Below are 17,750 nucleotides of genomic sequence, written 5' to 3'. Positions count from 1 at the left end.
TTATTATATTTCATTAAATGCTTGCATGAAGATGACGAAAATTATAGGTCATTCCAATAGGTCAACAGTCAACTTTAATATAAAGCTTTTTATCTCTGACGTCAATTACAACGGAACTCAATATTGTTGTAGAACTTAACATTCTATGATTATTTTTATATTGGGAAACCAATAAAAGATATTATCTTAAGTAAACGCAGGCACTGTTACTGTATGTATTACGATTAGTTTGAGGAGAAAAAAACATCAGCTTAACGTCTACAGTCTTGGACTTATAACAACGACAGCATCATCTGTTAACAGTTAATTTTTTTTATAATACGCAATCGATTATTTTTTTTCAAAAAACACATTTGACAATAACGATCGATAATAATAATCATTGTAAAACATCAGTTCGATTATGTGAGGCTTTGACTTTACTCTAGTTTTTTTTTTTTTACTGAAATTTACAAAAACCTATTCAGTAAACGTTGTTGGCGCATTACTATTTTCAAGAAGTCCACGTTATCATTAATAATAGCAGTTTTTAATAGTATTGTATTTGGTTGGCTTTGTTTAGAGATTTGAAATCGGAATTTACTACTGACACATTTGCCTAGGAATAAACATGATTGAATAACATGTATTTACCTATTCTATGATACTGATAGCGTAGAACAATCCGAAGATTCCAAAAAACGTAAAACTTTTACATTACCACTTCTACTATCAGGTGAAAAAAATAAACGAGCTAAAACATTATAAATTATAATGCTGCTGATTTTGTGTTGTTGTTGACGTTGTTAAAAAATACGCAAAAAACAAATTTGTATGCAAAATATTAAAAACAATTCCAACTGCTCGCTTTGGAGTTGTTTTACCAGTAGTCTTTTGTTGGGTAAATTATGTTTTATAGTCCGGTAGGCTGTAATATGTGTAAGTGGTCTGTCATTCCGTTAAAATTGTTATTTTGATTACAAAGCGTCCAGGATAACGGCACTAATTAATTTGGCGGGATTCGCCGTAGTTACTTTTGATCGAAAGTCATTTCAAGAGTATAGTTGTGGTAAAAGGGGTGTGCTGCTTGACTAGAGAAAAGACCTTTCACAAAATACTGACTTTAGGAGTAGTTCTCTATTAAAGTTCCAGTTAAGGTAGCTATAATTTATTTTACGTCAAATTTAATCCGCCTCGTTTAGGTACGTGACCACGAATTAGTTCAATTAAAAAAGCACGTGACATTTTTAAATTCACATTGCATTTAATTTCAAAATTACTTTTTTGCACGAACTCAAAAGTATTTAACCCTGGTGGGTTACAGTACAATCGTCAGCCGTAACCGAAAGTTGCGTGTCTAAAAGCTCTGCAGTGTCCCTTACAAAAATATTATATTTTTAACAATGGTCTAATCTTATTTTTATTTTTTTTTTAGAACTAGAATTAGACGTACTTTCATAATCAACCATTCGAGTGTTTGTTTTGTTTGTGTATCAACTTTATTCGAATCTAATTAGTTTTATCTAATTAGTTAGTGGTTTTATTCGTATATATAATATCATAGGGGTTTCCGGTCATTAATATCGCTATTGTTTCCCTTGTATACACGACAGTGAAATTGATCAAATATGCATTTTAAAAAACAATCGTATTCATTGAGGTTTTAGTAGCAGTGGACTTATTCACGTGTTTGTTAGGTAGGCACTCCTTGTGGCCAAGTCCTTGCACGCCATTTGTGTGCATTACAAGGCTGCAATGAGAGAAAAACGGCCACTATAATGAGCGTGAGAGTATTGCGTGCGAAAAAAGTTTTTTCTCAGGGGATAATAGCATTATTTACTCTCGACGATTTCCCGGATACACCTTTGCTACCTTAAGCTTGGTCTACACTAAGGCAACATGTATCTGCTATCAGTATGTGTTTTGTTTTTATCGAAACATAGAGACAAATAGAAAGCAACATGTTGCAATTCCGGTAGTTGCTTTTTATTATTGCCTTTAGTGTGTACACTTGGCGTTTCAGCATGCCACTCAATTTAAAAGGCGATTTCACTACAGCTGATGTGTAAAAAAAACAGTGTGTGATAGAAATTTAAAACTTCATACAACAACATACCAGCACATTCAAAGTATACTTAGAATATTTAATTTATTTCTAATCCGGCCTTCGGTCGATAGACGGCTAAATCATGAGGTATACTTTAATAATAGAGTGGCGAATTAAGCGAATTTAGTATTTGTCGTTTTGAATATTAAACAGTCAAAAAAAAAATTGTAAAAAAATATACACTATTTAGTTAATGTTGGTCTTTAAAATCAATAAACGACGCGATGAAAGAAAGATAGTATTCAAAGAAATGATGTGCCCCGACCGGAAATAACGGGCAATCGTGTTTTACAATTAATGTTACTTACTTGTTCGTAGCTTTAATTTGCCCTATTACATAAACATTAAACAATTTTTATTATTTGTTTACCGACCGATCGCTGTGTACAGTTGTCTAATCATCTAATAATTTTTTTTTTTACAATCAAAGATAAATTTAAGGAACAAAAGTTATGATAAACTGTAATATATATATATTACATTTTTTTTAAATAATTGTATTAGTTTTTACAAAATTGTTTAACTTACTCAGCCCTAATTAAACATTTAACTTTCTGACAGGGGTGAGGGAAAAACTGGAATATTTGAATAATTCAACATTTTCTATCTGAAATTCAAGTTATTCAATTTCTGTACTATAAACTAATTTATTTAATTCGGATCGTGTCATGTAATAATCTTATTTAAATTGGATACTCAATCGAGTTGTTAATTTGTACTGGTTAATGCTGTGTAGTGATTATCGCCGCTGAGCACGTTTATATTGAAGTCTGCGCTTGCGTTTTTTATAGTTGTAAAAGGATACAAAATGTGACAGTTACCATTCTTACACTGAGCATTTTATGAACTTATCTTAGTAAAACTTCCTTTACCCTTGCTCCAAAAAAGTGATTTGAAACGAGTATCTACTCGATTAAAAAGTTAAGAATTAAAAAAAAAAAGTAATTTTCGCAACGACACGTGACTCATGAACTTAAAACGAATTACTCTGCTCATCCACTTCATTTTTTAAACAATTCTCTCGCATGTATCACAATTACAACAAATAATTACTTCTTCTTATTATTTTTTTATACAGAACCAATGAGGGGAACTGACGGTCACATGACTTCCTCCCAATTGTTTCTTATTATGATACGTATACTCGTAATTCAAACATTATCACGTATATTCTAATTTACTTACAAAATATAGGAGAGTAATCGCTGTAAAAATTGTGTTTGAATTAACTCTGTTGTCATTCGTTTTAATGGTTTATAAAATATTTACCGATGAATGTATTTAATTATAATTATTTCTTATATGTGTTTGTGTAATAATCAATGCTAACTAATGTCTCAGTTGTTGTATACATTTTATTATATATTTAATGAGTAATGACTATAATATTCAAAGCGTTGCATACCTACTCCGAAAAGTTGGTATGTTGAATATTCAAAAAGCCTCTGAAAAGCTTTAATCATAAGTCATAACTAACATATAAATTATGCGAACATTCAAATTTAAAAAAGAACAATTTTTCTTTTGTTGTTATTAATAAAAATATAATTTAGGTAGTCAATTCAGACGGTGTTCAATGGCGGATGTATGCGTTATACATATAACGAAATTAATTTCTTACAATTTATTTACTTTTTGTCTTATAGCAATATGTTATTTCTTGATTCGTTTGGTTGGTTTTTTGACATTTATATATTTTGTTTCTTTAACGGTAAGTACAATGTACATTTCCGCCGTAGAATAATGCATGCATGTTTAAGCAAACTCTCAATAAATTTAATCTTATCGCGATTGTATTAAATTTTCATTTATTTCGATTTATTTTTTCAATGCCATTGAAATAATCTAGAAGCGTGTAAATTGTACATAAATTATATTCGTTTCGCCTTGTAAATCCATCAGTTTATCTTGATGTAAGTAATTATCGTAACGTGAAGCCGGAGGAATTCTAGTTGCAGAAATATATAATTCATTATAATGATACATACGCATTCGGCTTCGTCTAATGACTCTCAAATTATGGCTTAATTTTATTGACGGTTAGATTTGTTGTAGTGTAGTATTATTTTTGTAAATACGTGAGAAAAGTCACGGCGCTTTGTGTGTGTGCATAATATATTGTTAATATAAACTTTGAATTGGCGATAAGACATCGATGTGCGGGTAATAAACGATATTTAGAATAGTCGTCGCAAACATTTCAAAACTCTTCTAAAAAACTTCATTTGAGGATTGTAAGATGGACACAACCAAGAATAAACATGTTTAACCCTTTTTGTTTTAATTTTTATTTGTAAAAAATAAATAAATACATTGTCATTTGTTCTGTATCAAAGGACTCGCTAACGTTCGACTTTGGCCGACTTTTATGGCTGTCATGTATCAAACGACAACACGTAGGAATTCGGAAAGTGTTTGAAAAAAATGTAAAACCTTGATACGCTTAATCGGATACGACAGGTACGGTTTGAAAGGGTGAGGTTTCGATGTGCAGAGTTGTGTGAAGTGAGTATTTTCGGAGGATCATTATTTTGCCAACTAATGTAAATATTTTGCGAGATTGTACGCGTTGTCTTGTGTAAACCTTATCGCCGCCAAAGGCATGGCGAGAGAATAAGTATTATACTTACAAAAAGACAGCGGTGTTTGAACAAACACTTTCTTTACCTATTCTATACTTTTTTTTACACTATCTGAAGTTTCAAAGTGCATACCCGTGCGCGTGTGAAATTCCTTGGCTGGATTCAATCAAAACAATAATAATAATAAGACTGTGTACGTCGAAGGAATTCAAAATAATTTACTGACCTTTACACTTTCGAATTATGTTTGGTTCTAAAGTTCGCGTCGATTTAAACAACGAGTTCGCCATCGACCTTTGCCCGTGCTCGTCGTACGCATAGTCAGGTGTCAAAATATATCTGTTACCTAGTATACTTTGTGCAGCATGTCTCATAACATGACTGTTGCAGTGGTTTTTGGATTCGGTTATTATTTAACCGATTTATTAAGCGTTTACTTTTATAGACGATTTCGAATGAAATCTCTTTAAGAAGATCTTTTTAAAAGTTTATATGTTTGACAACAACACTGCAATCTGCTTTATGAACGATTTTGTATTAGGTATATTAAAACCATAATTTATTATACTCGCGGTCAAAGTCGACACCTTTAGCCAACAATAGACGTATATTACAACGTGTGTGTATATGTATCTAAGTGTTATTACTTATTATATTATTATAAAGCCAACAATAATAATTGCTGCTGCTGATGGGTGGTGGATTTTGTAACGCGCGGGACCGGTGACCGCCCCCTCCTCTTGGCACGCGCGTTTAGCCTACCGGCCGGCATTGGCCTGCTGCGGGAGAAGGAAATGCCCGCCGTGCCGGTGGACGGACCGGGTCACGTCGCGTTTTCGAACCAGTCGCACGCACGTTTTCCGCCGCGCGCTCCATTTCCCGCGCCGCACCGTGAGTCTCGCACATAGAAATAACATAATCGCGAAACCAACGGTCGGGCGCGCTAGCGCTTTTTCCCGAGGAGTGTGTTGTTTTTCTGTCGGAATATATGTATACTTTTTTTTTACTTCTTCACTCGTTTGTTGTTCGCTGTATATTATATAGTACACATATGTAATAAATATATACGTAGGATGCTTGACGTTGCCAAGAACCGGTGAATGAGTGATCGAAAGAGCAGAGTAAAAGCACCGAAGAGAAAACGATTGCTATCGTATAGTCATAATTATTATTTTCACCGTCATGGAGGTAGGAACGGCGGCGGCCGCCAAACCGATAAGTCTGTCCATCCCAAAGCCGCATGTGGTATGTCACATTACGCCGCCAGACGACGAGCCTACCGGCGCGGTGCCTGTGCCGATAAAAAACGTTTATTCGTTGTCACCGTCGTCACGATCACCCAGCCCTAGCAGACGTTCGTCACCCCGGACGTCGTTTCTGCACGACGCTTACCGCGCCCTTATTGGAGGCGGCAGCTCCAAGAGCCACACACAACACCAGAACAACAACAAGGAAACCAACGTGCCCGAAAACAGGCGTACCTCGTGCTTGCTGGACGTGCCCAAAGACGGTGGACAGTTCCGCAACCGTTCCAAGTCGTTGGACGACGGCACCCGAAAAACACAGCTAACAACGTCAGGCTCGGCCGTGCTCGACAGCGGCGACGCATACAAGATATACGAAAGCATTCTGCAAGAAGGTATAATATTACATGTGCGATGATAAAAAATGTATAATTTTGTCCGAATATTTTGTTTGCGTCAAAAACCGTACAATAACATTATTACGACCATCGCGCATGTTGTATAATAACGCGTTGACTGTTTGCATATGCGACCTTTTTTTATTTGCGACATCGTTTTTTTTACCCTTACCAACGTCCTCTATCGAATAACTCACAGGTCAAAACAGTATGTTGTTTTCAGATGTCGGACGCCGAAAACAATTAATAAGGCATCGCGCGCTTTTTACCTATTTGTTTATTAATTAGTTATTTGCTTTCATTAATCGCGGCTGTGGTTTACAAGTTTCCAGTGGTCTTTTCGACCTACGCAAAATTCGGTCGTGGTGTGTATTAACGCGTTCCTCTTTTAAGCTGTTTTTTTTACATTTTGAACCAGTTTATTATTTTTTATTTGTTGCCGCGCGACAATCGGTATAAAATTGCGTGCGTCAGATGACGAAAAAAAAATTGTAAAAAAGCGTACACAATAAAAAAAGAACAAACAAAATTGCAAGTCCAAGCATGCAAGTTTTGCAATAGACCCACTTTGTAATGTACACCTGCCCTTGTTGAGCTTATAAAAATGATTGAAATACTGATGAAAACGTGCAAGTCGGTTACCAATGTAGTTCATTGATATCACTGCATTTTTTTACTGTATAGATACAATTTCTCGTTCTAAATATTAAAAAAAACATTATTTCTTTCCCCGTCGAGTACAAAATCGCAGCCGTACATTGTGTTTGTTAAAAAAACAATTGGTTTGCCACACACAATAATAGCGGTGCTCGGCTGCATAACATTTTATTGAATGAATAATAATATAGTATGCGGTCTATTGGTCTAGTTGTCCGGTGTTAGTCTAGCTAGCTAGAGCTCTATCTCGCTCCGTCTCTGTGTACTGTTTGTGACGATCTTTTGAATTTGAAAAATGTGCGTCTTGTCCTGCGTCCTTGGGTGGTTTAATAATAATTTTTCTTTTTTCTATTATTGACTCGCACGTTTTTTATTTGACCGGTTCTTTGTTTCTACTGTTATGTTACTGTCGTGTATTGCGGCGTATACACGGTAACCGGTTAGCATCAAGACGCGTTTTTTAATGACGTGAGATTATAAAGAGTGTGTATGGAATTGCGAATCGCCGCAGTGCACTATTATATAGTCCCCCGTGACTGTGTGTAAAGTGATTCACTGAACGCCCTGTACACAGACTTTAAAGCTTGTCTGACTAAACTAGTTTATTTTATTGTTGGCCAGCGTCATAGTTATATGCGTTGTTTACACATTGTACCCCTTTGCTGCCCGGTAGTCCTTGAGGTGCTCATGTTACTCTATACGACTGTCCGGTTTCTACAGCAGGCGGGTTAATATCGATGATTATCTAGTAAGAAAATAGAAGGAAGTATGTCGAGTGTAAAATAACAAATAAATACATAAGTAAATGAAAATAATTTAATAATTTTCATATGTGGTGCAACCGGTTTTCTAGAGGACGCGGACATTGTCAGCCAAGCGCTGCACTGTCGTGTGTGAGGGTGGAATTGTGTCCTAGTGCACCGTACCGGTTGTAGTTTCTAAATAATAAGCCTTAATTGTAAAACAAAAGCATAAGTATTTTTTGGAATAACTCGCCGGAGTACTGATACTCAATTTTGAATTTTATACAGACACTACAGTGCGCGTTGTCAAGTTTTGTTTTTAATTTCTAGTTTCAGTTTTACTCACATTTTAAATTCAAATTATGATTTCAATAGCACTAAAAAAATTATTAAAATGCGACACAAAAATTTAAGATATTGTTTGTCTGCGTAATTGGATGTATATAAACGGGTGTTTTTACTCCTCTCTCGGTTCCTCACTCCCGAAATTAAAATGTTGTTTTATAATTCAATAATTAATGACTTGATTAATAATGATAATGATTAATAATTAATGTAAGTTTTTTATTTCAATTTTCAACAACTCCGGTTTAAGAGGTTTCCTATAAAAAAAAACCAATTATGTTTTACATTTGACGTTCAGTAGAACGATCATTACACACAAAATCAACTTACAATATTTTAAAAAGATAATTGACCATAATTCTGTGTTAGCATATCGCTGTTTTATTTGAATTATCGATTATTATTGTTATTTTGATGTAATATGTTTATTTTTTAATTGCGAAACCCGTATGATTGTGTAGTAGACACATCAACGTCGGTGGTTAAAATCTTTGTATCATACTACAGTCCATTCGTAATGTAGATTTAATTATGATTTACGTCGAACATAATTTTACAATAATAACTTTTCTTATTAGTTATTAGCAACATAGTGTAACATTAATAAACATTAAAATATATTTTTTTTAAAAACGCAGTTTATTTTAATGATTTATTGTATGACGATAATATTGTTTTACGCTGAACACTGAATAGATATAATGACATTTTATCATATCCGTCGGCTCAAGGAAATTAATTTTTACTTATGGTGCTCATACGTTATTATAGCCAACAGTTGTATCTCGGATCTACTAGTTAACGAATTATGAAGTACCAACAAGAATAGTAGTTATTATTTTTTAATTATGTTTACTTTATATGAAAACGGCTAACGATAGTCGAAAATGTGTTTGTTGGATGCGGTGACCTGTCTTGGTCGTTAACTATCGTTACTATATATGTATATTAATAGATAGCGGGTGTTAAAAGTCACGTCCGATTATCACCGGTTTTTTCACATCACGATGTAGTTGAAAAAGCCAACAACATTTTAATCATAACAATAATTTGAATTATTATCATTATTACTACTAATTTGTAATTGTTTTCTGGAAGTAGATAGTAGTACTGTTCTTTTTATTTACCCGTAACTAACTGGTTTTTTTTCTATTTGCCTTATCTCTACGACGATGTGGCGATAATAGTCAACAGTTATCAATGCTGATTATATTATATATCATGACGTATATAAATTATTATTTGGAATATTATACGACATAATAAAGTAATAATAATCATAAAATAATATCTCTGCGCAATTTTGTATACACCTATTTTTGTTTATTTAGTTTTTTTTATGCAAATTCATATCTATCTACTGTTATTAAATGTCGCGCAATGCGTATGACATTATTATTGTTATTAGAATAATAATTTCAAATTCTGTTTTGTCAATCACGATCAATTGACATTGGAAAGACAACAACATATATATATGTATATTGCATACGATTACATACATATTCTATAAAATGTTTATTAAACGAACATTATAGTCGAGATCATAATAATAATATATTTACATATAATAAAGTGTACCATTTTTGATATTATATAACACGTCTATTGTTGTACCTGCTATAATAGTGTTTTTTTTTTGTTGCTTAGGAGCTCTATTGCGCAGAAGTTCTCTGGATCCTGAAACCCGCCGACTGTCTCTGGGAACTATATCCAATTCGAGGAAAGGTTCTGACGGATTATTAGATCCTACGCATGCGGCAATATTATTCAGAGACTCCAGAGGCGTGAGTACTTGGTGTATAACTTTAACGCTATAAAATAGTGCCGGCGTATAGCCCCCTTGTAAAGTAAGACCCTGCAAAATCAACATACAAATATAATTTTTGAAAGGGGGTGAACTGGGAAATTCAAATTAAACTTGAAAAATAAGTATAATAAAAAAGGTCTTTGCAAAAAAAATTTTTTACTTAAATAGATACATGCAATCCTTTGAAAACTATTGAAAAACGTCAAATATTACCAATCATTAGCGTTACAATGTCTATTATGTTAATGTTCTATTATTAGAAAGCGATTAATTTATTATTATAGTAACGCCAACATTTTCTTTCATTGTTTTTCACCCTTCCCCGAATTTTACAAGACATTTAAGAAATTTACGAATTAGGGCTCGTAATAAGTTTGTTCACCAAATTCGTCGATTATTGCAAAATTGCTAAATTAATAATATCCAAAAATAAACGTATGTTACTTTTTTTTTTAAATTTGATATTCGATCATTGCTATTTAGTTTTGGCGGTAATAATCGATTTTGATATCATGATGTAATTTGTAAATTCCGTGTTTGAGAGAGCGATCACATTTACCAAAAAACGGTATACCGAGTAAGTGAGTAATAATGGTACACTGATGAAAATAAATCCCCAGCCCTTCTCTCTCGACATAATATGATATGTAACATGAATATATTTTTATACAGGTGAATTGTTACACTGGGTTACTTTATTGTTATTTTTTCAGCTGCCTGTGGCCGATCCATTTTTGGAAAAAGTTAAAATTACAGATTTGGGTAATTGCAACATTTAAGTATTTAACGCATACCTACTGTTTCCCAAATAACTGACATCATACTGTATTGTATTTTTTAGCAGAAGACGAAAGTCAGATTTTTGTGAAATTTTTCCGTTTCCATAAGTCTTATGATCTCATACCGACTAGTGCCAAATTGGTCGTATTTGACACGCAGTTAATTGTCAAAAAGGCGTTCTTCGCTTTAGTCTACAATGGAGTGCGCGCAGCTCCTCTATGGGACAACAAGCGCCAACAATTCGTCGGCATGCTGACCATCACTGATTTCATCAGAATATTGCAAAAGTATTACTCTACGCCGTCGTCCAGCATGGAAGAACTGGAAGAACATAAACTGGACACTTGGAGAAGTATTATGATTTTTAAAAAAAATTACATTCTCTTAACTGTGTAATGTAATCATAGGGGTATTAATTTATACTTATTGTGTTTATAGATGAACTTCATGAGGAACGTCCTCAGGAGTTAATATCTATCGGTCCAGATATGTCTTTGTTTTTGGCCATTCAAACACTCATTAACAACAAAATACATCGCTTACCAGTAATTGATCCTCTAACCGGAGATGTCCTATATATTATTACCCATAAACGCATACTGCGTTTTCTATTTCTTTATGTATGTAATTTATTATCAACTCTACTATTATTAGTGTTTTTTATTGTTTTTTTACGGGTCTTGCAGATTAATGATTTGCCAAAACCTTCTTATATGTCAAAAAGTCTAGAAGAACTTAAAATTGGCACTTATGAAAACATAGAAACTGTATCTGAAGATACATCAATCATTTTAGCATTAAAAAAATTTGTAGAACGCAGAGTATCGGCACTGCCCATGGTTGACAAAGAGGGCCGTCTCGTTGATATATTTGCTAAATTTGATGTAATTGTAAGTAAAATGTCAAATTTAAGATGAAATATATTTTGGCATTGATTAATTAATTTTTCTAAATCAATTTTCACTTAGAATTTAGCTGCTGAGCGTACATATAATAATTTAGATGTTAGTCTAAAACAAGCCAATGAACACCGAAGTGATTGGTTTGAGGGCGTACAAAAATGTCATCTAACTGATACACTATATTGTGTTATTGAAAAGATTGTCCGAGCAGAAGTAATTTTGATATACCAATAGTTTTAAAATGCATTTTATACTTTTTTTCTTACAAATATTGTTTTTCTTTTTAGGTACATAGGTTAGTAATTGTGGACTCAAATGATAAAGTCATTGGTATACTCTCATTATCTGATATTCTACACTACCTAGTTCTTCGACCTTCAGGTATTTTAGATATTTGATTATTAGATATGTATTATAACATAATTCGTAACTGAGTACAATAAGATGTATTCACTCAAAACCTAGAAATGAGTGACCTAGTAGGAAACTGCCCACCTTTATCCCTTGCCCAGTCTCTTCCATATCACAAGTGTAAGGGACTTGAACTTAATATTGAGTCTTTGATCACCCCTATTTTTCATTTAGAAAAATTTCGTCTTGGTAAAGTTTCGTCAAGTTGCAAAAAATATAGATTTTTGTAATTATATAATATCGTCAGCCTTGTAGCAAAGGCAAACAACAAAAAAAACAATATTTGGTATATCACAATCTGAAGAAAAAAATGTGCGTCTGATGGTATAATAATGATATTATTTCAGTGTTTTCTTCCATGAAATGTGTGATAAATAGTAAGGACTTGTAACATCAAATAATAATATTGTTATGTTTTTTTCCTTCTATTGTAAAATTTGGTATTTTGGAGTTACGACCTTTGCTAACTCTATAGGGCTGACGATATATTATGACATTATGGTACATAGTCTCTACATTCATTGACAATTGAATTAGACAACAAAATAAATTAAATATGTTGTATAGGTTAAGTCTACATTTTTACTAATATACACATTTTCAATGATATTGGCTCTATGTGGAATTTAAAATTAAGTCATATGTGTAGACAAGCGTAAACATAATTTGGATTATTATTTCAGGAGTTGAACGTTTATTAAAAACCAAAGAGCTATACGAGAACAATGCAGATAGTCCAAAAGCTTTAAACTCAATAATGGAGCCGGAATCTGCACTTGTAATGTGAGCAAATAATATTCATTCCTGGATGTTTCTGCCATACAGGGCTAAACTAATGACTTCAGATTTCCGGATGATCTGGATTACTTATTATTTGTACAAGTATTATTTACCTATGTAGTATTATACGACAGCGCTTTTGAGACATAAATATGTACATACTCCAAAGTATTAGTTGGAAATGTTTTATGTTTAATGCCTTATTTTATTAGCATTTTTCTCTTAAAAAAATGAAATAAACACTAATCTGCATTTAAAAAAAAAAATTAGATTTCTTAAAATTGCATGATAAAAAGCGTTAAGTGATTTTTTCAAATGACCGTGTGATATTGTCAAATGAAGAGCTGTTGAAATATTATGTTTGTTATTTAATATATTATAATAGTAATAATAATATTTTTTGACTATTTATCTTATATATAATGTATTACAAATCATTAACACATCAAAAATATTTTTTCAATAGAAAATTACCTAGGTATTACAATAAAATATATTTTATGTTTGTTTTCCAATTTTTTTTTTTTTTGTAGATCTAATGTATGTATACACAAGTGTATAATAAAATTAAATAAACTATACGGATTGCTATAAAATACAATTGATAAAGTTGTGTTATTTTATCACATTATTCCCAAAAATATGTGATTGCATGTTAAGTGCACATAACAGTAAAATTATTTTTCCGTTAATGACATTATTGTTATGTTTCATAGGAATAGTTACACCACTCGTATCACTCTCTATTTAGTCTTTTTTCGGTCTTCCTATTCATCTCTTTCCCACTACATTCATCTTCATAACAACTCTCACTACCTCTGCCTCATCTCTCTTCAACATGATCCATCTCAACCTATTCTCTCTAATTTTTTCCAAAACTGATGCAACTCCTAGACTTCCCCTTATGTATTAATTTCTTATACAATCCACCCTAGTCACTCCACTCATTAATCTTAGCATTCTCAACTCCGCTACACTCATCTACTGTTCAGTTTTCATGTCTACTGCCCAACATTCCAACCCCGGACCCATATTGCGTTGCTGGCCTCACTACAGTGTTATATAATCTATTTTTATATAATCTGCCTCATACAAAATATTGGTTCCATAATTCAAATCATTAGCAAATAACCTCCTCAAAAATTAAAAAATACTTAGGTGTACTAGAAATGAAATCACGATAAAAAAAATAGATTTCCACAGAATAATATAACTAAAGAAATCTCTCATCGTCTAAAAGTTCTATAATAGTACAAATGGTCATACATTTTTTACTTATTTTGCTAGAGAGCGGAAATTTTTAACAAAATATGTCTAGTTAAGTCAACTAAATAAAATATGTATTTTAACTAAAAAAACTTAATATTTTTTCACATTAAAATTAGTCGGCATATTAAAAATGGCTACTAGATCAATTTTTGTCAATTATTGCTTATCATTTGCCCCTAAATAAATAGCGCTTTCCGGTCCCCTGAAGATGGAATTTGCAAGTATTCCGAAATGTTGGCAGACAAATCAATCCATTCAAGTGGTAGTAATTAAAAGATATGTAAACAGTGTTTTATACAACTTGTTACGAGTAAACGATATATGTGAGCATGTTATTTTGTGTTTATTCACACACCAGAGGACTTGATTTCCAAATAATTGTGTTACATCATTTGCATACATATTACATTGAGAGTACTGAAGTAGTTAATTCAAACGATCGACTGATTCGAATGCTTTCTTCAAATAGTTGTTAATTGTATTAACAGAGGCTACAATTGAAAAAAATCAAGCAAATTAGTTAAGGTCAATTTAATGTTGTGAACTATTGTAATTTTTTTAAAAAATAATGTAGGTTTGGCTATTATATACAGTTACTATTTGAATGTCTACATCACAGATTAAAAAAATGAATACTGATAATTTAGTAGTCTCGGGCAAGTTATTTTTGTAATGCATTGAATCAATTTTTACAAGAACTATTGATTTTTTTAATAAAAAGATGTTTGGCATTATTGTTATTAAAAGTTAAAGGTTTATCATTTATCACTGAAGTGTTAAAAATTAAAATACAACAATATGTTAGACACATGTATCAATCTATCTATATATATATATTAATTTAAAAAAATAAAAACTAATTCTTATATTAATCTTTTTAACACAAAGAAGTTACAATAAATTTTTGTCAATACATAGAAAGAATGTATTTAGGCCATTGTAATAGAAAACGGATCGTCGTGTTTATTTTTATAGATGTGAACATTTGATGTGTTGGTAACAACTTTACTCGCCAAAAACTTCTCAACACACTTGTCTGTAAAATATGAGCTATGGATTTCTAGATTAATAATTTTCCTTTCTCCAAGATGATCCATTATAGTTTCTAACCAACTATCACTCATTAATGTGCACAGCTTGAACACAATGGTTTCCAAATCAGGATGTATAGTTAATATTGTTTTCAATGTTCTGTCGCTAATGGAATAATGATCCATACGAAACCGCTTTAATTTTTTAAAACCACTATGTAGGAAATTCATGTTCGTCTGAATTGAAAGCCTACAGTTGACATAAGAAAGGTTTTGTACGTTTGGGTAAACACTAGATAGTTCATTTAAAGTGTACATGTCGCTGTCGCAGATTTTAACATCATAAAAGGTTAATGCCACCAAATGATCTAGCCATAGGAATCCTTGCGTACGGTATGTTTGGAGACTGTTAGAAATCACCAACGTTTTCAGATGCTCATATATGGTAAAATACTGTATACTTAATTCAAACACACAAGTGTAATCAATCATTTGTAGAACCTCGCCTGACCTAAATAATTGTTCATGTTCTTTAACTGTATGATTGATCAAATGTTCATTTTTGTAGCGTAGATAAAAGAATGAGACTTTACTTAAGGGATGCTGCCATACTCCGATGCGATTTAAAGTATGAGTATCTGATGAGATGAGGTTTGCCCAACGATCGCAAACTACCGGCAATGAATATACAAAGTCAGTGGCAGAAGTCTGCCTCAAAATGATAAGCAACACATCATTGGGCAGTGTGTCCAAGTTAGCCAGTTTGCCCGAGTCCATCATACTATACAATATCATAGATCATATAAATTGTTGTCAATTAAATGTTATAAAATTATAAGTTAACTTTTACACAGTATTAGGCTTAAACTTTTTATTGCGAAAAAAAATGTAAGTAAACAATTTTTTTTTACTAACATCAATCAATTTTAGGGGGAAAAAAATCAATTAATTAGTATTTATATTTAATTTTACAGATTTACTACAATTTGTATGATTATGTATTATTTAATAAATATTAATTATAATAATATAAAATATTAAGAGAAGGCTAGAACTCAAAAGTTTAATGTATTAATATTGAATAATTAAGGTAGCTGTAGTTCTAACTATGTAAGACAAAACAAAAAAAATAAATACATACAAAACCCGATTAATATTAGGTACTGTCCTAAAGGTACAGCGCCTAGGGCTTTGAGAATACACAGGGCCTATAACTAACATCAAAAGCTGATCACATGCCTGACAAAATAATATCATTACATTATTGTACAAAAACGTGTAGTGTGTAAACTATAGAAAATAAACTTTAACCTTCGTAATATTTTGACGTACATTTTCAATGTACTCACTGATAAGTGATAATGTATTTAATAAGAGGAAAAGTTAAATTATTAACACAGATTGCCAGTATTCTTAATTACCAAGCAACACAATACTATTATTTGATACTTTATAAATATAATTTAATGTTTTACTGTATAGAGCAGAGGGTTGCTTATTTGGGTATATACTTCTCCCCGGGCAACAGTAAAAAGATTGCTATAATATTGGTAATTTTGGATACATAACAAGTGAATTTTATGGGAAAGTTCTAATGGACTAATGAATCAAGTTCTAAAGTGAAAATCTAATGGGAAAAGACAATTTGTTTGACAAAAATAAAGTCAAGAAGAATTAAATGAACAGTTAGGGTCTAATTCTATTTGCATTGCTGTTAATAATTAGAATGAATTAAAAATTGAGATCCTACAAGTATTGAGTGCTTGGCTTTACAATAATTAAAAATTAGTATTTAACTCAAAATTTTACCTTATTCCTTTTTTGATAACATACAAGCAAAATACATAACGGTCAGACTTAAATTATTAATTATATACTTATTTGTACGTCGTTATAAATTAATATTAACTTGGGCTGGAGAGAAAAATTTCTATTTTGTCATTTATTTTGTGATAACGGGTCCCACCTGATCCTGACTGCTGATAATATAAGTAATATTTAGTCACAGATATATATAATAAACTGGAGTCTAGACAACGGTTATAGATAAACTGGTTACGTATCGGTGCCGATAATCGCGGTCAAGCCGCGTTACGCTGTCTATAGAGCGCGCCACCGGGATGCAGGCCATCAAAAGTTATATTTCCGATCTAACGTGTACTAAAAAGCTGTTTTTTAAACCAATAAAGATAGTATACAGGTCTACAAGAACAATATAATACATGAATTTGATGTATTTTTTTGTCCTAAAAACGATGGTGTAGTCATAATACTGCTGTCATGCAAAGTTTTTCATTAAAACTGTTAAGAAAATACCGATAAAAAAAATATGTAAATGACTAAAACCGTGGTAATAAATACCACATTATTCATAAACAGTATTATTCAAGTCTATAAGAACAATATAACACATGATATATTCTACAATCACAATTATAAACTATTTAGTTAAATGTTTTATAACATTATTATATTTCTAAATATTAATTATATATAGTTAATACTTAATATTGTGTTCTTAGTATCTGTCCTTTCCATGTGAAGACCACAAAAATGTAATCATAATTCGAATTGTAACCTACTATATTGTAATGAAAATGAGGCATTACGCTGTACAAACCAATTGCCAAGAAAAAATTAGCCAGAAAAGAAAGAAGTTAGCAAAATTAGTACCTATCAGTATAATTTTATTTTACGAAATACATTTTATTT

General features: G+C 31.9%; 2 protein-coding genes across 4 annotated transcripts in view; one reads left to right on the top strand and one right to left on the bottom strand.

The window, feature by feature from the left end:
* The window catches only part of LOC126839044 (5'-AMP-activated protein kinase subunit gamma-2-like), a 32,641-nt gene extending 19,418 nt beyond the window's left edge, over window positions 1-13,223 (top strand). Inside the window, exons 8-15 of one of the 3 annotated variants that reach the window (XM_050573980.1) lie at window positions 9,706-9,842; window positions 10,579-10,627; window positions 10,710-10,997; window positions 11,084-11,265; window positions 11,332-11,535; window positions 11,614-11,760; window positions 11,835-11,928; window positions 12,642-13,221. In XM_050573980.1, the coding sequence (XP_050429937.1) occupies window positions 9,706-9,842; window positions 10,579-10,627; window positions 10,710-10,997; window positions 11,084-11,265; window positions 11,332-11,535; window positions 11,614-11,760; window positions 11,835-11,928; window positions 12,642-12,745 (1,205 nt within the window). In that variant the 3' untranslated portion in view covers window positions 12,746-13,221. Of the gene's footprint in view, window positions 1-9,705; window positions 9,843-10,578; window positions 10,628-10,706; window positions 10,998-11,083; window positions 11,536-11,613; window positions 11,761-11,834; window positions 11,929-12,641 lie in introns of all 3 variants that reach the window. The other 2 variants (XM_050573979.1, XM_050573978.1) reach the window with 2 other exon arrangements.
* Window positions 13,224-14,586: 1,363 nt separating this feature from the next.
* Window positions 14,587-17,021, bottom strand: LOC126839047 (uncharacterized). Its single transcript, XM_050573982.1, has 2 exons — window positions 16,848-17,021; window positions 14,587-15,819 (listed from the first exon to the last, which is right to left on the bottom strand). The coding sequence occupies exon 2, from the start codon at window positions 15,816-15,818 to the stop codon at window positions 14,937-14,939; it is 882 nt and encodes a 293-aa protein (XP_050429939.1). The 5' UTR covers window position 15,819; window positions 16,848-17,021; the 3' UTR covers window positions 14,587-14,936.
* Window positions 17,022-17,750: the final 729 nt, after the last annotated feature.

The sequence above is a fragment of the Adelges cooleyi genome, unplaced genomic scaffold (genome assembly GCF_023614345.1).
Source record: "Adelges cooleyi isolate 19-005CV unplaced genomic scaffold, UGA_ACOO_1.1 ACOO_flye_CR_arks_rails_tigmint_CR_PRNA_30, whole genome shotgun sequence".
Classification (NCBI taxonomy): domain Eukaryota; kingdom Metazoa; phylum Arthropoda; class Insecta; order Hemiptera; family Adelgidae; genus Adelges; species Adelges cooleyi.
Note: the sequence above shows the minus strand (reverse complement) of the source record. Positions and strands in the feature narration are given on the sequence as shown.